A 26869-nucleotide genomic window follows, 5' to 3' on the forward strand; every position below is an offset into this window, starting at 1 on the left:
AAAAAATAAACAGGTAAAAACCTGACAGATGTGGAAGGCATTTATACTGTATACAGTGTTATTTGTTCTATTTTTAACTGCATTTAATAAAGAAAACAGATTTTGTAAAAACAAACATCTGGGGGGAAAAAAAAACAAAAAACATCTATAAATTAAGGCTCTTACATTTGCCTTGTTAAAATAAAGGCATGCAGCTTCCAAAATTTGTTCTATTTTATTAAAAGAACTATTCTTTGGGATATTTTGGAAGTCAAGGTTTAAGGGAAACAAAAATCTTTTCTTCTGTTACTCTTGTATTTAGATTCATCCATCAAAATCATCTGAACAAACTCATCCCTGCAGCATGATACTGCCATCACTATGTTTCACATTTATCACTCCCGTCTTCCATCAGCTTGGTGGCAAACTGTAAATTAGACACTCTGGTATTTTTATCTTTAATGTGACAAAACCTAACATCCAGAGGGAGGGAGTCACTTTCCCTAAATCATGAGTCAGCTAAAGGTGACACGGGTCAGAGGGGATGTTTCCTGTACACAATTTAAGTTAAAAACGAGCACCCCCCCACCCCCAGGCAAAAGAGAAAAAAATAAATAAATAAAATAAAGAGCTCTCTTAGTGCACGAGGATCAGTCATGATGTATTAAACAGCTTCATGCGCCTCTTAGACGCTTGTTGCTGCTGCAAAGAATGCCTTTTTCATCATCGTGCTGCCCTCTGCGGGTCTTCTTTCAGCCTCCTCCTCCCCCCAACCCCCACCACGAACCTGCCCCCGTTTTCTCCCCTCACCCACCTTCCTTATCATTACCAGACACCCTTTACGACTATTAAATTGCGTTTCATTCCCTCATTGAGCGGCAGCACACGTTTTCACATAAGAATTGTGTTTGTTCTTCTTGTTAGACTATACTCTCCGCAGAGGTAGAACGTGTGCGCCGCCTTTGCTTTGCGCCAGCCTGATTTTAAGTTCCACTAGTTGAAAAAGAAAGAAAAAAAAAAAAAAAAAAAAGAGCGGTTTTGGTGGGAAGATCAAGCTTGTGCACAGCAGCAAGGATGGATATCGCATGACCGGTGCAGAGCTGCAGAGGGAGAGAGAGAGAGAGAGAATGAGAGCGAGAGAGAGAGATTCTTGCATTCGTGGAGAAAGCTGGAAGAGCATATTCGCTGATCTGCGCTCGCTTTGGACGCTCTGGCGGCTAAAATAAAGAGGCGCATTTGTCATCTGCTTCAGCTCTGTGTGCATTTGGAGGAAAGTCACGTTCTTTAAGAAAAAGAAAAATAAACCAAAAAAATGATTGCGGCAAGCCCGGCGTGATGTTCTGAGATGTGGGATTACAGCGCTCTGTTCTCAGCCATGTCCGAACTTTGGTTCTGGCTGCTCTTCCGAGATGACGCCGCTGATTTCGGCCGGACGGACTCGGAAGCCGCGCTGGCGTGAATGAGATCTCTCCCTCCTCCCTCCTCCTCCTCCTTCTTCTCCTCTTTCCCCGGATCAGACGGCACTCTTAACGTGCGCCTGCTGTATGGAGCCTAACGCGGAGGAGACTTGACTTGATTTTTTTTTTTTTTTTGGTTTGTTTTTTTTTAATTTATTTATTTTTTATTAAATTTTTATTTGTTTTCCATTTCGTCCAATTTTTTTTGTCATATCTGCTTTGGCGATCGAGTGAAGGACGGATGACACCATAGGAGAAGGCGAGAGAGAGAAAAAAAGACAAATCGATGTTTTCCACTGTGGTTGGAGAGAGTAGACCGTGATTTTAGGGATGCCTTGGCGTTCACACGGATCGGCACGGTAAGATGTCTTTGATTCACGCATTTATTCACGCATAATGCTCGAATTCTAAGCATCTTCTACCGTAGGTTGGAATTTTACTTGTTTTTTTATATATGGGGATCTGTCCGTGGTGCTGAAATCTCTGTCTGCCCACCCCTTCCCACCACATCCTCTCTCTGCCCTTTACTGCATTAGCGAAGTTGATCCGATTCAAGACAGTTAAGAAAAAAAGGTGTGCGCGCCGCTTCCCTTTACCTTGACAAAAAAATGCCTCCCAAGTTAGTGATAACACCCATTATCGTCTTGCACCCGACTCTGCAACAGACATTTACATCAGACGTGACTTTAAGAACCGATTGCAGCGCCCAGAGATGTCTTAAATAAGACTATTTGGATGGGGATTCAGTGTACATAGTCTAAAATGTATGCGTGCAGTGCGAATACGCATGCACACGAAGCATAAAAAAGGGGGGAAAACAATATGTAACCCCCTCTTTTCCCTCACCCCCCACTCTATGGCAGTAGAAGCACTGCCGCCTCATTTTCTGGTTATTTAGCAGAGATCAACAGCCCCTCATGCCGTCTTTGTCTTTGATCAACTTCTCTCGATCATTTCTGCCTGTAGGCAAAAAGGAGGTTCTGTCGCCTTCCTAGGCCAGATTTTTTTTTCTCTCCCCCTTTCCCCTCTCCAAGATGAGCAGTGCCTGCTTTATTTTTCTTTCCTTTTCTCTATCAATTCCTTTCGAGAGAGATATGCGTTCTGGTCTCCTTTTCAGTTTCCCCCCCAATCCTTCAAATAAGAGTCGATAAAAATGACACTGCTCTCGAATGTAATCCCAGTGTCCTCGTGTTGCTGTTTGCTCCTAGCCTGGAAAGGGAAAAGAATCCAGACAGTTTGGCCACAGTTTACCAGGGGGGGCAGTGGAGGGGAGCTGAGTGAGGATTTCTCATTAGAAAACGATGGAATATTCCTGTGTAAGGTACATTGGAGGCACCATCGGAGGTTGGTGTTTGGAAATCCAATGATGAAGTCTAGACTTCCATTTTCCCAAGATGGATTGGTTTTAATCTAAGCAATCCAACAAGTTGAGCACCTATCCTTCATGTTTATAGTTATTAAGCACTGAAGTTGCAGCACATCTTCACACCGAACAATCCTCAATAGGCCTACTTGTTTTTTAGCCTGTGTGCCATGAATACCCACAGGGGCTCAGTTCATTTAGTAGGCAGCTATGCAGTTTTAGTAATGTTGCACGTGTCTCATGCATTTCCTGTGCAGTATAAAAAAGAACCCCTCCTTTTTTTTTTCTATTTTCTTCTACCCACCCTTCTATACCCCCTCTCCCTCCCCTTCCCTAGATGACACCTCACACTGGCACCACACTCGAGTGAGCCGGGGCATCCTCTCCCAGGACAAAATGCATATCTGGATTCTAAAAATAATCCTTCTGATTGCATCATCTCCGAGGCTGGTCGAGATGTATGACAATTATGGGGAAATCTGCCGGAGTCTGTGCAAGTGCGACGAGAAGGAGGGGATCCTGACGGTGAGCTGCGAGAACCGGGGGATCATCAGACTGACAGAGATCAGCCCGGTTCAGTTCCCGATGTACCACCTCCTGCTGACAGGGAACCTCCTGAAGAAGCTGTCAGTCAATGATTTCATCAATTACACCGGGGTAACCATCCTGCACTTGGGGAACAATGATATCTCCGAGATCGAGTCGGGTGCCTTCAACGGACTCCAGGGATTAAAAAGATTGCACCTGAATAACAACAAGATTGACCTTCTGAGGGACGACACTTTCACAGGGCTGGAAAGTTTGGAATACCTACAAATTGATTATAATTTAATTACAACTATAGAGCCCAATGCCTTGAGCAAACTGCACCAACTGACAGTAATGATTTTGAATGATAACTTACTTTCTGCCCTCCCCTCAAATATATTCCGGAATGTCCCCCTTACACACTTGGACCTGAGGGGGAACCGACTAAAAATGTTCCCCTACATTGGCCTCCTGGAGCACATGGACAAAGTTGTGGAATTACAACTGGAGGAAAATCCGTGGAACTGCTCCTGTGAGCTCATTGCTCTCAAGGCTTGGCTGGAGAGCATAGCCTACACGGCTCTGGTCGGGGAGGTGGTGTGTGAGACGCCTTTCAGGCTGCATGGCAGAGACCTGGATGAGGTGTCCAAGCAGGAGCTGTGCCCACGGAGACCCGTAGAGGACACGGTCAGGCCTGCACCACCCAGCAGCACCAATGGATATTATCAGACCACACCTTCTGCTGTCACGGCCTCTGTCACTTCATCAGCTGTTTTTAGGTCCTCCTCCAGGCCAACCAAGGGCACACGGCAATTTAACAGAACTAGGTTAAAGCCCACTTCTCGGTTACCGGGCGGCAACCCATATAACTACGGCCCCATCATTGCTTTTCAGACCAAATCTCCTGTGCCTTTGGACTGCCCCACTGCCTGCACATGTAATCTGCAGATTTCTGAAATTGGGTTAAATGTCAACTGCCAAGAGAGAAAGATTGAAAGCATTTCTGATCTAAAACCCAAGCCATACAATCCTAAAAAAATGTATCTCACTGGAAATTATATCCCTGTGGTGCGAAGATCTGATTTTGTTGATGCTACTGGATTGGATTTGCTTCACCTGGGAAACAACAGGATAAGTGTGATCCATGACAGGGCTTTTGGGGATTTAACCAACCTCCGTCGGCTGTATTTAAATGGTAATCTCATGGACAGGCTTACAGGGGAGATGTTTTTTGGCTTGCAGAACTTGCAGTACCTTTATTTAGAGTACAACAAAATCAAGGAGGTGGAGGCTGGCACTTTTCGCTACCTGCCTAATCTCCAGCTGCTTTTCCTCAACAACAACCTCCTCAAAACTTTACCCATGGGCATCTTTTCCAGCCTCTCCCTGTCTCGACTTAATCTGCGTAACAACCAATTCCAAAACCTGCCTGTGAGCGGTGTTTTAGATCAGCTCAAGTTGCTTGTGCAGATAGATCTGTTTGAAAACCCATGGGACTGTTCTTGCGACATAGTGGGTATGAAGATATGGATTGAGCAGCTCAGTGCAGGCACGGTGGTTAATGAGGTTGTGTGCGAGACGCCCATACGCCACAAGGGGACGGATCTGCGTTCCATCCAGTCTGAGCAGCTGTGCCCAGATTATACTGACTCATACGTCTCACCAACTCCCCCCACGGAGGAGCCCATGGACGACCATGTTGTCACAACAAACGCTCCTCAAAAGTTCAGCCCCTCAAGCAGCACAGTACCCCTCTCCGTCCTCATCCTTAGCCTCTTGCTTGTATTCATCATGTCCGTTTTTGTGGCAGCGGGACTCTTCGTGGTGGTGATGAAAAGGCGCAAAAAGTCTCAGAGTGACCGCACGAGCACAAACAATTCGGACGTTAGCTCTTTTAACCTGCAATACAGCCTCTACAGCAATCGCTCCGGCCCTAAAGTCAAAGCCCCCGCCGGTCACGTTTACGAGTACATTCCCCACCCCATGGGCCACATGTGCAAAAATCCCATTTACAGGTCACGGGAAGGAAACACGGTGGAGGATTACCGAGACCTGCACGAGCTCAAGGTGACATACAGGAGTACCCCTGATGAGGAGAGGGATAGTAGCACGTTAAGGAGTCCCGCGTACAGCGTCAGCACCATCGAGCCACGTGACAACCCTTCCCCCATCCAGGATGCAGACCACTTTTTCAGGGGTATTCTGGAGCCCGATAAGCAGTCCCCGCATCAGTCCATCCCATCCCTCCCAGCAGCCAATTTAGAGTACAAGTACACTGGGCCTGTGTCGTACACGTACAACCCAAATTTCGATGTCAGACGGCAGTTCTTGCACCCGGAGAGGATAAGAGAAACGGTGCTCTACGGCACTGCACCCAGTACTGTTTATGTGGAGCCCAACAGAAACGAGTATTTGGAGCTAAAAGCTAAACTGCAGTCTGAGCCTGATTACCTCGAGGTCCTTGAGAAACAGACCACCTTTAGTCAGTTCTGAGCAACGCGGTTGCTAATGTTAATGAGACACTTTCACTGCTGGTCCTCCTTGAAACAGTGGCTCAGTTTATTAAAGGGTGCCTTGGCACAGAAACACACGAGCAAACGCGAGGGAGCTAGGACGGGGTGTGCCGAACAATCGATTCTTTCTGAAACACGACAGCACGAAAACGGATACAGCTTTCTGACAGGTAGACGAACAAACTCCACTGATGATGATGCAAATTTTATTTTTTTATGGTGAAGATGGAATAACACAAAATGTAAGTGTACTGGTAAATCCTATCCAACTTCATTTTCAGGAATATAACCATACATTAAAAAAGGTATATTGTGAATCAGAAGAGAGAGAAAGAGAGAGAAAAAAAAAAAAACAGTTTATAAAATTCCTCCTGGACAAAAAAAGAAAAACACTAGTACAGCAGATGATCAGAACTGTGTAGGACTATTTTCTGCTGTAGTCTGTAAGTAAGTATTTATTGATATAATCTGCCATGTCTTTTAAAAAACAAAACAAAAAAAAACAACTTTGATTCTACATCAGATATTACCTGTGTCATCATATTCCATGAAAAAAAAAGGCTTATGTTTGTAGTTTCATTTACTGTAGCTCTGCATTGTAACAGTGGCTTTTTTCTTTTTGAAAGTGGCACACCCCCCCAATGTTCAAAAACAGACTGCGTCATTTGAAGATTTAAAAAAAAAACAAAACAAAAAAAAAAAAAAATACAAAAAATAGTGTCTTTGTATGCTTTCTGCACTTTTTGAAATTGGAAGGCGAGTTTGCCTTCATTGAGCTCTCATAAAGGAGATTATTATATTAAAAATGAATATGAGTATTCATTCTTAATATGTAGAGATGATATGTTATCAAAACTAAATTCATAAAAGATATTTGAAGTATTCATTATGTTGTGTAATACTGATATTTTAATCAATGTAACACCTATTTTTATACAAGCATTGGCAGATTCTCTATCCCTTATTGGTTCCTTTGTTTTGATTGCTTTGCACTTATTGCACTATATTGACCAAACTATGTTATTGTCATCAAATAAATCAAGATGTCAGGTTCATACATTGTGCTTATGAGGAAAACTGAAGTGTTCTGGGTGACATTACTGAGAACATCAGAGTTGGGTTGGTGGTGTACCCTTTTAATTTGGCAAATCAACTGACAATGTCTTGGCTAAGAACCGGTGACTGAAGGTACAGTCAGTGCTTCACTCGTAGGGCCAAGCTAGAGTCTCAGAAAAGCCTGGAATCAATGGGGATTCAATCAATGAGCATTAAACCTTTGCAATTATACAATGACAATTGTATCCACATTGCTGCCTGCTAAGCGACAAGGAGGTCATTTATATAAACATGATAGGAGCTGACTTAGAGCTCCTGCAAAGCCAGTGGGTATCAACTTTGACAGTGATGAATACATTCAGACTGAAGGTAGTCATAATAGGCTTGTAATAGTTTTTTTTTTTTAGTTTTTTTATGAATTACATGGATAGTCATAAAAATGCTATAAATGTAATTTTATTTAATTGTATATTTCAGTGTGGTTTTATATAGCACTATTTTTTAGTTGTGGTTCTGATATTTGTTTGGGATAGTCAAAAATGATCAAATTACGACCACTGATTACAACAGCTGAACTCCCAATTGGTAGATGACTATTCATCATAGTAATAGAATCACATTTTAACTTGGCTTTGCAAAGATACAAAATTTCAAATGTAATATTTTCATTCTTTGCATATAAATAATATTTTTAGCTAGTTTAACGGACTCCTAACTGCTAATAAAGAACATATATAATGTGCATTTTAAGTGGATAATGCTTACAGAGAGTGGTGGGAACATTGTGGATTGGTCCTCATAACAGTAGAGAATAAAAGCATAGAAAATGTCCTTAAATCATCAACTGTTAAAGTGAGTAAGACATGCATCAAGTTTAAAGCAAGTGTAAAATGATGCACTGGTTGGTATGAAAGATTTTGTATTTGATGACTTCTTTTTGCTCCTGAAAAGACCAACATTGCAATGGTGCAAAATGATAAGCACAAATCAAAACAACAACTTTTAGACACTTAAGCAAAACAAAATAAGTCAATTAACTATTACTGTCTGTAGCAAAGATGCCACTGCTGGACTGTTTTTGAGTAGGAATCAGTGCAAAACATAGCTTCCTTGTTGTGATTTGGACACAAAAACCAGGCAAAAGTATAAAACAATTAGCAAAAATTCAATCAAGAGCAAAACTTAAAACATTAAAAGTATATACATTTTACATTTGCAGTTTTCATGTTCGACTTTTTCAGTGATTTGTGTTTTTCAGTGATTTGTGGTAGTGTATGCTATGTGACAGACGGGGCTCTGGGTTCAAAAGGATCCAGATTCAAATGTGAGAGGGTGAAATGACATTTTTTAAAATACAGATCAAAACTTAAAAGGTAGATTTTTTATGTTTTGTACTGTTTGAAGTTGCTGTCTCAATTCGTGTTTGGCCACTTCACTACTTGAAAACGCAAATCAGGGTCCATAAAAAGGCAAGAGGCTGCCCCTGTGCCACCATTTTCAGTGTGCAGCGTGCGTCACCATTTAGGAATCCAAGAGCTCCCTCAGCAGAGACAGACGACATCTTTGCGGAGCGGAGGCCTGCCGACTAATTCTCAACTCGCCGGGAATTATTTGAAATTAAATGAATTTATAATTAAACCTTCTCCGCGTGCAAAGAGCTGTTATATAACTGTTTATGTTTTTTTTTTCTTTTTTCTTTTTCCACTACCAAGTCCATCGTGGTGCCTGCTGCCTTGCCTTATTAAAAGAAAGAAAAAAAAAAATAACGCTCTGGGTCCTCATTGCTTTCAGAGAAGCTCAGAATGAGAGCAGAAGGCAACCATTTGGGAGATGAGGAGTCCTGGAACCGAGTGTAACTGTGGATGTGTCATACATGTTGCAGGGAGATGTGAATCATAGCCAAGGAGTGTGTGCACTCACCCAGCATTGGTGGCCTGTGGGATGCTCACAGTTCCTGACATGGAATTATATTTATTTTTTGTGATACTTATATTACTAAACACTTTGCACCTGAGCAGCAGAGTGACAAATGTTTAAAAGGTGGCACAGATGGGGTTTCATTTTCATATCCTGAAATTACTTTTTTTTTCTTTCATCCTCAGATGACAAATGCTTGAACACATTGATGAAATCAATGAATCATTGTCCCCCCCCTTTTCTGAAATAGGTTTGCCATTACTGTGTGTGCGAATACGAACATCTATCCAACCCAGACTGTTTGGTTAATTGCTGCCTTGACCCAGCTTACAGTTCCAGAATAATATACTCGCATTTGTCAAAATTGCACGCTAAATCAATTTAAAACTAAAATTGATCAGAAAATCTTTGAACTTCTGCAGCGATGTGAAAGATCCCAAATGGTGTCGCCTCAACACTGACCGACATCCCTGATCATGTCTGACTGAAACTCATCGCGTGCAATCTGACGCAAGGCTGGCGGTGTGCGGTACAGGTGTAGGGCGCCGCCGTCAGAGGAAGCCTCCCTCCTCGCAGAAAGAGCTCATCAGAAAGGCAGAGCCGGGGAGAGAGACGGGTGATGGGCAGCCGGTGTTCTGGTACGCTCTCTGCTTTCGCACCATTTGAGAGTTAATCAATGCGGAAGCAGAGTGGCACGGCGCATGAAACCTGTCCAAGCTGCACCAAGTGTTGGCTCATCACTTCTGCTATTTTCAGTGCGTGGAGTTGAACTTGCCCGGCAATTATTTTCAAACAGTGTTCTCAAAACAAAAAAAGGAGCTGATTAAGAAGAAAAAAAGAAAAAAAAAAAAACTTTTTCTGGAGAAGTTTTTGCGCCCTATCCAGTTTCATGGCTTCTCAGATTGCATTGGCAGAATTAGATGTTTATGGTAAATAAAATCAGCTTGATGCCACACATGTGCAGGCCGCGTTAGCCATCTACAAGGCCAGAGGGCAAAATTACACTCAAGGACCCCTCTTTACAACCATGTTTCAGCAACTCTTAGGATTAAGTATAGTTCACATAACTTTACGTAATCTTGTAGTATGCACAGAGTATTAGTATAATTTAAATTAACAGTAACTGAAATAGAATTGTTTTTTTTTTTGTTTTTTTTGCCAACCTCTTGCATCTATTTTCTTATCATTTTTATGCGAAAGGTAATAAGAATAAAGTGGGGGCATAAAAAAGGCTAAGGACTTGCAAACTAAATTTGTCACTAACATACAAAATAACACTGATATTATGAAGGTTTTGGATATTTTTCCTGTCTTAATGCTTAACATGATTGTTATTTATGTATTTTTTGGTCTTTGAATGCCCCAATGTTGCATTATATTATTTATATCGTGCCATCATTTATTCCCAATTCAAAACTTGGCAGTTTTCTTCGAGTTGGGTGTTGATTTAATTGTTCAAGTTTCTTGTTTTTTGTTTCTTCTTATGCTGCTTTCGGTTTGCAGTAAGGCGCTGCAATCATACGTAGATGATAATTATGCTAATAACGCATCTACCCCGGGCATACAGAGACATGCAGGGTGGACATTTTGCATATGCTCGAGTGACGTTTCATCGACTGCGGCCTCTTCCCCTTCCCCTTTTCCCCCCCGCCGATGCCGCCACATTCCTCCGAGTGCGCCTCGCTTTCCTTCTCGCCACCCGGTCTCCATGATGATGTGAGCAATTGAGTTCAAGGAGATCTGGGTAATTGAGAGGGCAGGGATGGCATCTGACAGGCACCGATGGCTCCAATGATTACTTTAATCAGAGTGGTTAATGGAATTCCTTCAGGCATGTAGAAATGCTCAAATGTTCATCAGCACTCAACCGATTTCTACCCACCCCCCGTCGCTGCCAACACCTCCTCTTCTACCTCACGTTGCCATAATTACCGATCAGTTTTACTTTCTCCTTGTGCCTTTTCTGTCATTGTTACCCCCAAGCTTCTGGGCTTTGTTTGTCCCTATGATCTTAAATCTAAAGTGGGAATCATTATGAGGGTAGACTGGGCAGCTTTACGGTCCAAAAATGCATTATGGATAAGGCATTTTCTCATAAAATGCCATGGTAAAGCTCTTAACATCCATAGGGACTCTCAAGGACTTGGTCACAGTAAATTCAAACATATTCTTACATAGATAAAAAGCACTTTAGATTTAAGTGTTTTTTCCAGTACATTCAGAATAAAGAGTGAATTTTAAACTTGTATTTTATTAAATTTTTTAAAAAAGGCTCTAAATTTTGTTCATCTGGAATGTTAGTTTGACACTTCTGAATTAAATGGTACTATAACACCTGTTTTTTCTACTCAGATTTCAACCTTTGAATGATTATCCGTTGCATCTTAAAGTCAAATGTGTCATCTGCCAATTAAAAAGCCACTTGCTGCTGTCAATACATTGAAGGTTTTTTTTTAATTTGTTATGCAATACTGAAAAAAAACGTGCCAGCTACAATCAATGGTGAATATATCTGTTGCCTTTTTTGTGATTGGATGGGAGAATTAGAGATTCACCAAATAAACCTTAATGAATAATACTAACAGTGGAAAGCAAGCTAACATACACGCTTGCTTTTTTTCTGTTTTACAGCCAATCAGGGCCAAGGAAAATAAACGCCACTGTGGATTGGTTGCTTTGCAAATACCAGCCAATAGCATGTGAAAGATCACTGCAGCTTGGTGTTTTAACTTTTCAAGACTTATTTCAAATATTTTAGTCAAACTGAGGAAAAAAATAAATAAATAGATGAATAATTTGGATTTACATTCCACATAAAACCTGCCAAATGTTAAACCGCAAATAGGGAGGCATCCACTGTGTTGCAATACTTTTCAAAAAAGTATTACCGAAAAGTAATTGATTTTGCAGAGATATATTTCTTTTCTTAAAGCATGTCTCATATATTCCAAAGTAAATACAGCTTGAGAAGCTAATAACGTTTGGTGCATTGTTAGGTGAGATGCTATTGGCTGCCATTTCCGAAGTAGCCAATCCAGGAGCTCCATTTTCCTTGGCAATAATTTTAACAATGAAAATAAGACTGTGGATGTAACTTCTGGGTTGTGTTTTCACAGTGGAGATTTATGCATATTGACATACATTTGGTGTTTGAACTATTAAAATAGACAGCTACAACTGACCCTTGTGAATAAAAGGGGTCCATTGTAATTACAATTTCCTTGCAGCTCCAGAAAATACGAAACTCCAATACAATGTCATAACTTGACAGAGGATCCACATAAATCTATTTTTACTGTACTAACCTCATATTTAATGACACTGAATCATTTTATAAAGTAAATCAATGTATTTTTAACAAATCTAAAAATAGGACAATTTTTTGATATCTGCCACTACTTATGTACATGTTGAAACATTACAGATATAAAAAGGAGATGCCTTCAGCTTTTTCATTTAAAGTATGTTGAAGGATTATTTCAGAAACAGATATGTACACTTTAAAAAAAAATCTCTGATTAGTATGTTTTATTAAATTGTATTCTCTTTCTGTTTCAGCACTACATTTTGTACATTTACTGTTATTCAAGTGATTATAAACACCTTAGGCTGCTCTTGTATTCATTAAAATCTTGTAAAGCAATCAGCCCAGCTTTAGTTTGCATAGCTGTGGAAGTTCAGCTATACTGTGATCAAAATCCATACATCTTACACACTCTACTCGCCTTTCTATGATGGTAAATAAAACTCTGCAATTAGTGCGTACACTATGCGACTTAAAACAGATGGTGCTCCTATGGAGCCGAATCCCCGTTTGATAAATCAATGCAGATGGAAGTAATGGACTTCCTGCAATCCTGCCTCAACCTTCACCTCCCAGTTCACCCTTGATGGTGGATGAAGTTAACATAGGGATGGAAATCCTTCATGCAAAATGGAGGCAATCATCCCAGGAGCTATCATTTCAATAGTCAATAGTCTATTTCCATTTTGTTACATATTTGCGAATTGATGTTCATGGGAATATGAGAAATGTTTTGATGAAATGGCTGTTTTTTTGTTGTTGTTGTTGTTTTGTGAGGCAAAATGTTTCATATTTAATTTAGTTCTTTGTTTTGTTTTTTTTTTTCTATCATTGTTTTACTTCCGTCCTCCAACCCACTTCTCCAGCCTCCCCGCCGCTTCCTTCCCGCTTAGCCTGTCCTCTTTTTAAGTTCCCGTTGGGCAGCGGGGCTGTATTCATCAGGCCTCCCCCGTTTTGTTTGTTTGTTTATGGCGGCTCCACCCGCTGATCCGGAGCCGCAGTAACCCTGTCGTTTGATAAATGGCAACCATAGCATTACTGACTCCCCAGCCGAGCCCCGGTGACGCCTGGCCAAAAAAACAACAGGTTGATGTATGGCTTCCTTTAGACTGTCAAGTCATTTAAGTAGAGCCCATCCAGGCTCAGCGCTTCTACTGTATGCTTGTATTTGCTTGGACACGTGCTCCATCCTGCCCTGCCTTGTTTATGTCAGTGATTTCAATACTGAACAGTAGCTGTGAAGGCATGGTATATGCAGGATTCACTGACTTTATTAAACATTTTTATTTTGCTTGTGTGAGTTGAGTGCAATGAAAGCGTAAGGTCAGGAAATATTTATATTGAGATTTATTTGTACTCTGGGTCCAGAAATTTCCAAAAAATAAAAAAAAATAAAAAAATGGTGGTGGTAACAAGAGTGACATATATCCTCTACAAATTTCTGGATTTTGTAGCAGTGTTTGCACTAATTGAAAATCTGCAATATTTTGACATTAAATCAGGACTTAATTATATAAATATAGACAGTTTAAAGCACAGTTTGTGATCTGCGAGGCACATGTTTTATACCCTAGAGGAGTGCTAATGCTGTATCTGGCAACTAAATTAACTGTTTAAAAATCATGGGACTAGTTTGAAACCCCATCTGTGACCAAACGCATAAAAGTCAAGGTTTTTGTTGATGAGATTAAAAATGTATCAAAATGCAGAACTGATATTTTGCATAAATATTCAACATAAACAAATATGTAATATATTAATGAAACTGTGAAATAAGCATCTTTGTTTTAGAAAAGAGATCTGGAAGTCGTTTAAAATCAAAAAATACAGCACAGCTCTGATGTTTTTGATTTCTTGGGTAAAAAGAGTTTTCAAAATGCTTTCTCTGTTTTTAACATTGTTATATGCAATGTTTATTGTTTTTATTTAGTCTTTTTTTCATTTATCGTTCAGTGTCGGTCAGATGGGTTCGATGTTGGGCCAAAATTTTTTATGTTTTTTAAATACAGTTTAGGACCCCATAAAACTATTAGTATGGCCCTGGGGCCACACTTTGGACACTATTAATATAGAAGGTCAAAGAGATTTGGCATGGTACTTTTTTATGATTGTTTTCACAAATGTGAGTGCTATATCTGCAAGTAACTTGAAGACCAAAATGATCAATGAGTTGGAGAAGGTAGCTAATAAAAAAAAAATTATGAAAATTATATTCATATCTTTCCAAGACTGAATGGGAGTCCAGTGTTAACATTCAATGGAGGGGCTTTTTGAGCTGAAAATGTAAATGGCCTTGATGCATTTGCATTGATTTTGAAAGACACTGTCAGACGTCTTTCAAAATCAATCTTTTCAACTCAAAATGTAAGTCAAAAGTGGCAAGATTTGAATCTAAATGCAAAGAATGATGCAATAATTATGTCATTGTTGGAGTTTCTAATGCATAGTTCAAAATCTTTAATAAATGCCATGTGTACAGGAGTTTGAGATTTTTTGCTTTTACTTTTGAAGTTGGATTAAGATGTTTCCAATGGCACAACTAACAACGTTTATACGCTAAGCTCAATTAGATGATCGAACCCAAACTCTAATTTTATAATCAAGTCACATCGAAGATCAGGGAGTATAGTTTCCATATAAAAATTTAAATAATCCCTTTTAGATCTCTTTGGTGTCCAAATTCCTTAATCTTCCATCTGTGAAGTCACCTTTAAGTCCGAGTATATTGTTGTGGTCTAATCAAAGCGAAAATGTCACGTCTGATATAGATTGCGTTAATTCCTGCTTTGTAATTACTTTTCTTTTAAGCTGGAAAGCAGTCCTCACGTCTTCTCCACCGGTGATTGGTTTTTCCTTTGAGAGACTCTGTGCTGCGCCGAAGACGTTACGTTGCCCCTCAGGTTCAAACTCAGTTATCTTCTAAACGGAAATGTGTTTACCTAGCTGAGTTCGGTTCACAATTAGACTCTATTGTCACTGGTAAATTTGGCTCTTTAGCAGTGTCTACGTGCCTCCAAGTGTGATAATTCGAAGGAAGGAGATAAGGCTGGGCGTGTGGGTGGTTTGTGTCTTTGAGGTGGCGCACACTTACGCCTTTGTATCCACTTTACCAGCCTTCTGATTTATTGTAAAATTCCACTTGATTCTTTCTTTTTACATCCATTGCCTCCCTCTCTCTGTCCCGTCCCCATTTTGTTTCCATCTCCGTGGCTTTGAAAGCGCGGCGAGGAGTCTGCAGAAAACCGGGGCCCCGCTAAAGGAATTAGGCTGTGCGCTGGGAGATCGCTCGGATAATGAAATGGTGGGAGGTAGAAAAACTAATTTTCACACTCGTGAGAGAGAGACGGAGAGGAAGACATACTAATGTGGCAGTTGAAAATAGCATTGAATAGCACTGACAAGAAAGGCAAGAGACAATTCCAGAATCCAACAGTGTTATTTGATTTCAGCCCGTGAGATATTGAGTCCCTAAAAAGGATGAAGTTTGGCACCGACTTTAACCGTTCAGAACGGACCGGTCCCAATGGGGAAACTATTGTTTTTCCAACCGTGTCGTCCTCCCGGAGCTCTCCGAGTGACAGTTTGCTTGTGTTTGGACAATGGCGAGGCTGAACTTGGCAGAGTGTGGGTGTACTTGTTAAAAAAAAGGCTACTGTGGAAGAGCTCTCAGAGCTCTTACAGCATTACTGACGTCAGCTACTTATGATGTTCTCTGTGTACCTGTGAATCTGTCGGCGTATGTGTGTGTGTGTGTGTGTGTGTGTAGGCCTTGTGTATGAAAAGCAAAGAGTCATACTGGTGTAAAAAGAGGTCATTGATGAGCACAAAAACAAACAAATGAAAGAAAATGTATGCAACATAAAGCATTTATGTTAGCAGGCCAGATGTAGTAAGCTGTAGACATGTCTATGTTGGATTTTTTTAAAATTTGTCTAGTAAAATACTGCACTGTAAAATGCTGCAGCACAATCTCATGTTAAAGTTACCAGCCAGACGTTTCTACAAAATCAGTTTTTTCCCCCCTCTTGAAAGCCTGCTTTTTTTTTTTCCAACAGGACTTTCAAGCACCTCTGTATATTCTTTTAAAATCAAAACACTTGACAAAATCACTAAAAACTGGATCAAATATTCATTTCATTGCCTAATTAAAGTATTTTTTGGAAAGGGTTGACCTTTAGTTTGTCATCCATTTCTTTTCATGTTGAAGAAAACAGAGACGATTGGTTGTTATTTAATCTACCTCCATTTTTCAAGGTTGAACATCTTTTCGTCAGGGCTGGACACAATTTTTTTTATCATTTTCCATGCTCCTCTTTTCATTTTTTTTTTTATTTTAACACTCCTGAACACCCGAGCACAGCCTGATATAATCCATTTTCTACTCTGCATCACAGGCAATTAACCTCCATGTTCAGCCTGCGAATATGGAGGTTCAAACTTGAAACTTTATATTAAAAATCCGGCATTTCCAGCCTCCTGCCCCCAGGTGACGGGCACACCTGATCAAAAGCCAAATGATGCAAACGGCAGGAACAAGTCGGCGATGTGTATTAGATCTCATTTGCTCTGTTAAAGTGTGTTAACAGGAGGAATTAGAACCAAATTAAACCACCAGAGATTCCCAACTCATCTAACTGTCAGGATGTTATTATAGACTCCACATAAATGTGTAAGGTATCATGGGAGAAGGCGCTTATTGAATTATGCCAGAATTAACCCATTAGCAGGGAGGAATCAATCTGACTCGAGACGGCCTCATCTCTGCCTCGGAACAAGATTTTTCATTTTGTCACGGGCATTTTTGAGGGACACCTCCATGTCTCTTGCTTTTGTTTTTTTTCTTTTTCAGTTTGTTACGTGAAAAATGACTCAAAAGGCAATATAGATGGGTTTATGTGGTGACCTGTGCATGCAAACAATTTCAATCTTCGGAGGCTGTAACCCCAGCATGGAGCGGAGGCTTTCGCCACATAAAAAAAAATAAATAAATCCTGTCTCCCTCTGTGGGAAATAAAATGGAGTTTAATTGGTCAGCTGTAAAAGGCCTGTCCATTTTAAAAATGTTAAAGCTTTGAATTCTGACTCTTTCAGCACCACTGGACTGACTTTAACTGCGGTTAAAGGCAAATCACCAATGGTTAAGTGTTATTTTTCAGTTTCCCAATCGTTTAAGATACCGTAGAGATTACTTGATTCAAATTCAAATGCCTCCTCTGCCTTCTGCTGACAGGATGTTAACGGCTAATGGCTCCACGATTGGGCAGTTTACAGCTGGCTGGTTTTTAATCTGATGATTACGCCGTATGACCTTTGTGCTCTGTAAAGGATCTTTTTTTTTTTTTTGCAAATGGGGCATGAACAAATTCCAGTCCAAGTTGAAGCTTCAAAAAGAGCTTGCAATACCCTGCTTTCATAACAATGTTTGCATTTTCTTCTATCTATTACAAAAACATCAGGGTTTTGTTGGGATATTTCCCTGCGAAATAGTTAATGCTCAGTCAGATTGACTGTGTTCCTACACATACTCGTTAGATTTAAGTTGGAAATTGGACTAGGCCATTTGAAAACATAAAAACTCCGATTCAAAATTCAAAGCATTCCATTGTAGCTTATGACCAGCTGGAAGGTGAATCTAAATCCCAAACTGGACTATATCGAAGGGTGTCAGAGTAAACAGGGGTTTATGATATCAAGTTTCTCAAATTTGTGTTTTTTTTAAGCATGGTTGGAAATAGTGAAAAAAAAAAAGTCCAATAGTATCATCTCAACACATTTCCGCCAGGTCAACAGTGAGAATATTCTAACGCAATAAATAAATAAATCCAATGAATAATAAATGCCTTTGAAACACCGACTTTCGTCTCGCAAAATGTAATGTTTCCGCTGTCACCATCAAAGTGCTTAACTGAACTTGCTACATTTATTCAGTCGCGGTGTAATGAAATTAATAATTCATATGAAGATAATTACATACTACTGCGCCTTGGCCGTCCGCGTGCTTCGGAAACCCGGTAATAGGTTTTAAATAAAACCTGATTTCAAACGAGGATAACGTTCTGATGCTGTGGAAATTGAGGTCCCCGTAGGTTCCAAGTTAATGCGAAAATTCAAATAATCAATTTGGGCCTCTGAGATTACTTATGTGCTAATAATTAAAGTCAGGAAAGGCTGGTATAAACACAAGGCCAACCATGGCTGGAGTTTTTTGATTTCTTCAAAAAAAGTACCTCTCTTCTTTTCTGTCTCTGGTTATTATTATTTTTATTCTGTCTTTGATGTGGAAGCTCATCAATGAAACTAATCACACTGCATCTCCTTGAGAAAATGTTAATGATGAAAAGGCCTTTTCATTTGGCACAACAAAGGTGGTGCTTTATGTCTGGACTACTGGCTGGTGAGATTCATCAGGAATAAGTAAAGGAGGACAACGCCAGAAACGAGGCGCGCTTTAATACTTTAAGTATCCGATCATCTTCAGTTTCCATGCTTGATTTTCCCTGAATGACAATGAGGATTGAGCATAGAAAGATTGTCATGTTGTAAAAACAAATTTTAAAGTAATGTAAGTAATGCATAAGCTCTCGATTTACAGGTCAATCTAAGTTCCAACACTATTCCACTGGCACAAGATCTAGGTAATGAACAAATAAATAAAATGGTGGATAAAAGTTCATGTACGGTTTTCAGCTTTTTTGCAAGTAAAGCTGAAATCCAAATATCACCGAATATCAAGCTTTGTACCACTGGCTGCAGTCTCAGAAGGTTCAGATTGTTGGACTAACAGCTTTGTAACCAGAATTGTCTTGTGTTCCCTCAGCATGATGCTCCCACCACCAAGTTTCACTGTGGGGATGTTTCACTGTGCTCAAGACCCAAGAATTAATTAAAGTTTTTGACTGGAACATGATAAAAAAAAAAAGATAAAAGTGTCAAAACACAAGTTCTCTAATGCAAATATTGCTAATAACGTCACCAGATCTAATCAATCTGACTCTCCTAATGATCCTCAGACTTTCTGACAGATATGCGCTCAATCAATAACTGATTTCCACTGTTTTATCCAAGATTTATGAGACAAATAAATAAATAAATAGTGCAGGGTAAAGTCTTCAGGATAGCTCATTAAACTGTCATTTGCAAAATCTGGGTGCTTAAACTGATAGTTGATGGCATTTCCTGCTGGTTTAGCTTTTTTTCTACAAAAACACATTTGTTGTGCTTTAGGATTTCTTCCATACAAAGAAAGACTATAATATAATATAATATAATATAATATAATATAATATAATATAATACAAAAGTGCACATATCATTGCATACCAATGCAGCTAAAAATATATTATTTCTCAGAACTAAATCTGGCTGAATCTTAAAAAAATAATAATAATAAAATAAAGAAGAAATTGATTACATCATTATTTCAGAATAAATTAATCAGTACAGAGTTAATGTTTTTATCACCTCCTCATTTATGCATGCAGTCAAAGCATTATTTTATATTAATGTACTTTCATGACTTATATCTACCATACTATAAAACGTCAGCTTTAGCAGAAAGCTTCAGAAGAAATGCAAACATCTTTTGAAGATCTAAAAGTAACTTCTTAACTCCCAAGAGGACACCAAGGTCCTCATGGAGGTATTGGTTTGCTTGAAAGTGTTATTAGGGTGACAGTTAAGGGTTAAAAGTATTTTAAAGTAAAATGTTTCTGATGTTGTGATATTTAAATTTATAAGGAAACATTATGGATTAATAGATCATTTTTGTTATATCCACCAAGTCTGCACACTTACTAAATTTATTATACCTAAAATTACAAACAATGTGGAAAACTTTAGCCTCACCAATCTCAATTATTGCTAAATAACTTTCGAAGTAGCATTTCTTCACAAAAATCCAGCAATGCTTTATCAGTTACAGTGCATGACTTTTCTGTCAGATTGATAGATGAGCTTCCTGCCCGCTGTCCAAACCTGTTTTCCCCATGAACAAACGCTTTGTAAAGCAAGGAAGGGCTGGGACTTTGATGGCAGGGTAGGGTATTGATCCTTTGTTTCTTTTTAAGGCTAATTATCCACTCCACTGCCAGTTCCTGTTATTGATGTCCTGCTCTTCATCTCTTCTCATCACACTAAGGGCTAGATCTTAAAAAAAATACTCCTAATGGTCATCTGTCCTGAAGAAAGAAGGCAGCTCTTTAGCCATTTGCTCACTCGAGCATCTGCTCCCGTTTACTGCTAATGTAGAAAAGGAAAATAGAAGCCAACAAATCTGGTAAGAAAGAAGTTGCCAGGTTTGCATTTATCAAGTCGGCATTAAAGTGAATGTTCTGACCCTCAGTTAATGAAACAAGAGCCCGCGGCTTTACCATCCATCATTTTCCAGGCTTTCCTACAATTCTTAAATACATTTAGGTAATGCTCAAGCAAGAAATTGATGCAAAAAAAAAAGATTGGGTGAAATATACAGTCACTAAATCAATGATGTATTTCATTTAGCTTCTATTTATTTTTATTTAACTTATCTCCATAGGAGCAGGAAGTGCGGTGAGGGGCAGTGTCAGAGGCGGACTGGGTAGAGCTCAGAACCCATTTAGAACTGCTTGCAGTTCTAGTTGATCTCTGTAGAAAGATAGACTGCACAATGTTTGCTGGTGCCGTTTCATTTTGTTAACTGTATACTCCAGATCAACAGTTACACAAATGCATTTAATAAGCAGGATCCAAGTTAGAAATGTAGCTTAAAAGTGGCAGGGAGTGTGCTTTATATCAACGCATGCAGTCAGAATTGCTCAACACATCCCTGGCACAAGAAAGTACTGGAGCAATATTACTGAAACGCTCCAGTTGTGATAATGAAGAAACATTCATTTATTCCAGTGGTTTGATAAAACACTGTCAGAGCTCAGCAGACACACTAATGGATTAGAATTTAATATGGGCACAGTTTTTATTAAAACAAGTGTCCCTCAGGAAAATCCTCAGCAATGGGCTGTTGTGCTAGACAACACCAGAGGACTGAAAGGCTCTCCCTCTCTTTCTCGTGTCACATCTCTACTTCTCTCCGTCTCCCACTCCACTCTCCCTCCCACATACCCATCACCGCGCAGGGGTAGTGATTGATTTGCTTTCTCTCGTGAGCAGTGATAAGCTCCAAACTCATTAAGATGGCCGCCGCCACATCCTCAGAGCATGTTGCACAAGATCCAAATCATATAAACTCCATCCTCCTCATGAAGAACTTTCTGAATTATTGCTTCAGTTTATTTAAGTGAGATGCTAGTCTTGGAAATGAATCACACCTTTAAAAGGGTTGAATTAGAGTTCTTATTTGACTTTTTATTGCATTTTGTGTTGCAACCACCAAAGAGGGTATCCTTTTTATGCTTTTTATCCCACATTTCGGCACATTAAAATGCAATCTATTTCACAGGGATTCTTTTTAAAGGCAAGTATGAAAAGAGAGTTTCCTTTTTCCTTTAACATCCCAACAAAATTTAAGGTTGCATTTAAGTTTATGGTTCTTTGTGAAAAAATGCTGACATAAAAAGAATTGGTATAACCTAAATAATGGATAGAAATAAAAACAAAAGTGCCTAAAGTGAAAGATTGCTGCCAAGGGCAGGAAATATACTACAAATAAAAACGAAAAGTGACCGTCTTATAGATTTTTTAAATAATTTGAATCTACTAAGATGCATACTTTTCAAATAGCATAAGGCTGCAAACGTCCATGCATAAAAAGCTAAAATATAAAACTTAAAATAAAAAGGTAAAATTGAAAACTTGCACCAGCAAAACTACTCTTTGTAAATTCAATTCATTAGCAAAGATAAAGCTGCACCAGGCTAAATAATGTGAAAATGTGACAATGCACTCTACTCCCTAGTAATTAACTGGTTCCCCTGGTTGATCTAAATTACAAATGTTAACAATTGCCTTTTGCACTTACTAAGTCAAAAATATTCAGGGGAACCACATTATGCCATTTTTTTGGTGTGATGAAATTAGTGTCTGGGGTAAACAATCGTGAACGAAGGGTGTTTTACACAGCTCAGATAGTCTAAAGTATCATTTACGTTTAATCTTCAAATGGCATCTCCTTGGAGTAACAGAGGCTTTAAACAGCTCCCGTTTACTCAGAGAAAGAACTTCTCAAGCCCTTGAAACAAACTCCATGTGTAAAATTGGATCAATCGAGCCACCTAATTTATTCAACTGGTGAAGTTACTCATTTGGACATTGCATACACTGCTTTCTTATGATGCAATTATGTTTCATCAATCAGCTATGATTAAAAAGAAATTAAACGGCAGAGGCTTTAAACGTCTTTGCAATTGTAGATTCTCTCCCCCTGCGCCGTTCCGTCTCCCTGGTCAAATCGGGACACTACAGAGTTCTGTTTGCTAGAATGTACTCTGTCTATCATTCTATTACGGATGCAGATATGGCTGAGTCACATTTAATCAGATTGGCCATCAGTCATCTCAGCGCTCATTGCCTACAACACCTGCATAGCATCTGACTGCACAGCTAGAATCACAGAATCCAAGTCATTTAGCCGAGATTCTCACTCAATGTGACAGCAATGTCAAAGGACTCGCTGCACCGAACCCTCTTTCTTCAGGCAATGTTACCTCTGAGGCCGCATCCAGGGATTCCATTTCACCTCTTCTTTAAAATGCACCATTTCATTCTGAAAGGGTGTTGAGGGAAGCAGCTAGGGGCAAAATACATGGAGACAATTCAAGCTTTTTTTCTTTTCTCCCCCCCACCATTCGAGCCAAGTCGAGCGTGACCATTGAGAAGACATGGCTAGGTTCTCGAAAATGGATGATAGAGATAGAGATGCCGATATGCCGCGAAAGCGCAGCAGCGCCACAAAAGTGCAAAGTCTTAAAAGATGAAATCCACTTTGTTGAGCAAATGTATTTGCAACATGCTGTTAATTTGTTCTGTTTGGAAACCAGTCAAATCACAAAAATCAGAAAAATAATAGATAAATCAGCTAGAGCTAAGTCAAACTAATATTCATCCATTAAGGATTAGCTGAGCAAAGACATACAAACAAATGTAAAATTAAAATTAATTCAACATAAACGATGTTCTGGTTATTGGCGGAAGACAGACGTGTAGCATTTAGAAACGTCTTAAGGAAATTCTGCCTTTAGAAGATGGAATGCCTCTTCAAACTGATGTTTTTGACTTCCGAGTATAAATGAAATGAAGCATAAGAATATATATTTTTTTTCTATTCGTTTCAGGAGGCTTAATCTTCATTTGCTTTACAGCATTTCCAACTTTCGCTTCCCATAAAGCCTTTGCTCCAGCTCTGTCGGAGACAATAGGTGGGTTGACTTATTCTCTCCGAGACTTATATTGCCGTGGTGTATCCGGCAAAGATAACGGTTGCCAGATTATCAAATATCCTCTTAGAAGTATTGCTCTAATGGCCTCTATTGTCAGAGACAATCCTGTAACAAGGGACTTTGTAATTTCATGCAAATCCCACAGGAGTTCAGGACATATGAATTCCTTGCAGTGAGGTACTTTGCTGGTCAGCATTTCATAACGGGAGTATAAGACGCACTTACAAGCAAGGTGAAGTGATGAGAACAAGTAGTGTTGGTTGAGAGGCGGGACTGTGAAATGGAAAATGGAGAAAATATATTGAGTGTTTGTCCAAAACGTTAAGGACTCTTCAAGAATAAGATGATCCTGACAACTATGATAAAAACCAGAATGAAAATGCAATGTTAGTAAAAAGAAGATTAAGAACTGTGGTTAAGTTATAATTAACATTCAGGCAACCTAATGTCACACTGGGTCTTTGAAACTGATGCTGACTAGACAGAACAGCCGCCAACAACCAGGATTGACAACAAAAAGCAACTTCTTATCCATCTTAATGCAACAAGACGTGACAAAAACAGTAAAAACAGCTAAACTAAATCTCAAGAAACCCTTTAGTAGGATTATCTAAACTGCATTACTTCCAATTGCCTTGCAAATATGCACAGGCACAACGTATTTCAAGGTCAATGGCATACAAATCAATCACTATCCATATTCTTTGTTCAGTTAGGGTCGACTATTTGAGCAAAGGGTCGACTTTGGATTTGCCTGCTGCTACAGTGTGTGTTTAAACACACTACCAACGTTACAAAGTAACAAATTGAGGAACAAGTGACCTTTCCCCTTTACATCTTACCTCCTCCATCCCTCTATCCACCATCTATCCCTCCCTTGCACATCGTCTGTGGATCATTGCCTACATCGGTTTGCAGTTCCACACCATCACATAAGTGCTGATCTGTACAAGTAGAAGGGCTTGCTGGCGTAATCTCACTCTGGTGGCTAGAGAACATTTACTTTAATATGTTCATAGGTGTGCATATGACTCGAAGCCCATACAGCGTTCCATTCCAATAAAGCAGAAATCCAAAGGGAAATCAAGTATCTGGTCTACAAGTAGAAGTTTTAGCATAAAGGCAAAACTTTAGTATTGTTCTTTGGTAATGAAACTTTAAATGCTGAACGTGAGCGAAAGAAAGGAAGATTTGGTAACATATCCCCATTGTTACAGAAGTCAACAGCTAATGTTAAGGAGGGAACTCAAAGAAATTGCATTTAAAATTCAAAATGTATTCCTTTAAAAGGCATTGTATGTGACTAAACACATATAGCTTAATTGTCTATTCCAATAAGCTTCATTGATTGAGTTTAGTTCCTTTCCAATACAGCTTTGAGACAGTACTTACTTAGCTCCATAAGTCTTTTATTCTTCTTTTCTTCCACATTATCAAATTGAATGAAGTTGAGTAAAAACAAAGTGCGGCTTCTAAACAGTTTCCTTCAACAGAGGAAAGAAAACTTACCCATGACCAAGCTGACCGTATGTGAAACAGAATCATTAAATACCAGAGTTGCTCCAAATAAAAACAACAAAAATAAAAACCTTTTCACCTTTTCAATATCCAGTCTGATTCTGTGTGTTCAGCTGAACCACAGCTGAGAAGCTGCACTCTGAGTGCAGAATGGGTGAGTACAACTTGAGTAGCAAAGGAAGTATACTTGCACATCAGAGTGCAGCACCAGAACGAAGAGAGGTTGATTTTATGTACTTCAGTGTGCCGTCCGTTTCTGTGCCGATTCCAAAGCCAAGCCAGTTGTCCTCCCCTGGTACTTCAAGAAAATATAAGCTGATACAGCACGCTCTATAAATGTATGTACACACACTTTGAGTGTTCTCTTTCAAGGAGTAATACTAGACAACTGAAAACAGGTCTGCAACTCACTTTTGGATCAGCTGAGAAAGACTTTCCAATACAAAGTCCATGCATAAGGAGTCACATTTCTTCACCAGCCAGACAATTTGGTACAAAAAATGCCTCATTTGGTTGATCAAACATCCAAGGAGGTGAATACTTTTCAGCATCCAGTCTATTTTTTTCTTTCTTAAAACAATGAATGTACTAGCTGTTGCCTATGTTCTAGATTCTCCAGTGTCAATTTTTCAATTATATTCCAATTTACTGGGATCCACTTGTACGTTCCGCTTCCGTTTCTGTTTCTGCCAGAAACTCTGTGACAGAAACGGACAAAGACAACAGTCAACATCTTATCGGTGACCCAAATATGTAGCGCATTTTCAATATATCAGATGCCGCGCGTCACTGGTGATGCTAAAAATCAATGAAACTCTGATTGAGCTGCGAGTGGCAGATGACAGGTTATTGGATATGGTTCTCAGGCCCTGACAAGATACGTATAAGAAGAGATAAAAAAAAGAAAACGTTTCCTTCTTTGCTCGGTCATGCTGGGTCTGCACCTTCGCTAAGTAATAGTGAGTGACAGGTTTCAACAGGCTAAAAGAAGTACAAGTTGCAGTTGAAAATAGCACTTTGACAAATCTGAGGTCTGAAATCAACAAAATCTATTCTGGTTTACTTTGATCAGATCACTGGCAGGTGGTGATGAGTGTCTCTCAAGGGGAGAGAGAGAAAAAAACAAAAAAAAACAAAAAAAACAGATTCCGTTGGAATTTTCACTACAAAGAGCACACCGTGTGTTTGCTTATGTGCTTTTCCTTCATGTATGTTTCATCGTATGTGTATTCGACGCCGCGTATGAAAATAAATATATCTAAGTGCTTATTCCCAGTGGGGGGCCCAAACAAATAATGCATGAAGCAGATGATTGACAGGGAAAATAAAGGGCTTGCTGCAAACAAACGACGCCACAATCACGTACCGTGGCAATCAAATCCTACTTAATTTTCTTTCCTTCCTTTCATTTTGATTGGAAACAAATACTCCCAAGATATTTATTTATTAATTTTTTTTTTTGGAAAAAAAAAAAAAAAATAAAAAATAAAAACTAAATTAATTAATAAAAAATTCTCTTTTAGAGGGTTTGGTCAGACTTTAACCCAACTTCTTCCTTGTGCCTTTGCTTTCCCTTGTATCCAGAGATGGATGGCTTAATTAAGGTGAAAGACAATGAGTGAGTGCTTTTCATTGTGTTTGCTCTCAGTGGTTTGTGACAAAAAAAAAAAAAAAATGGATTGCTCTTTTAAAAGCAGTCTCCTTGGGGAAATGTCACATATAGTATATCATTTAAACACATCTATCTGGTTCCAAGTGAAATAGCTTACACATGCGTGGTATTTAAAGATGTCAGCGGGTAAAAATAGGCAATCAAACCTCTTAGGCCGTCTTAGTTTACTCACACCAAGATTTTTTAATTAAAT

The 26869-nt window shown here is 39.3% G+C and overlaps 1 protein-coding gene across 1 annotated transcript; it reads left to right on the forward strand.

The window, feature by feature from the left end:
- The first annotated feature begins 1097 nt into the window (after positions 1 to 1097).
- Positions 1098 to 14598, forward strand: LOC122827272 (SLIT and NTRK-like protein 5). Its single transcript, XM_044110037.1, has 2 exons — positions 1098 to 1795; positions 3137 to 14598. The coding sequence occupies exon 2, from the start codon at positions 3196 to 3198 to the stop codon at positions 5818 to 5820; it is 2625 nt and encodes an 874-aa protein (XP_043965972.1). The 5' UTR covers positions 1098 to 1795; positions 3137 to 3195; the 3' UTR covers positions 5821 to 14598.
- Positions 14599 to 26869: the final 12271 nt, after the last annotated feature.

This window comes from Gambusia affinis, linkage group LG24, assembly GCF_019740435.1.
Source record: "Gambusia affinis linkage group LG24, SWU_Gaff_1.0, whole genome shotgun sequence".
Taxonomy (NCBI): Eukaryota; Metazoa; Chordata; class Actinopteri; order Cyprinodontiformes; family Poeciliidae; genus Gambusia; species Gambusia affinis.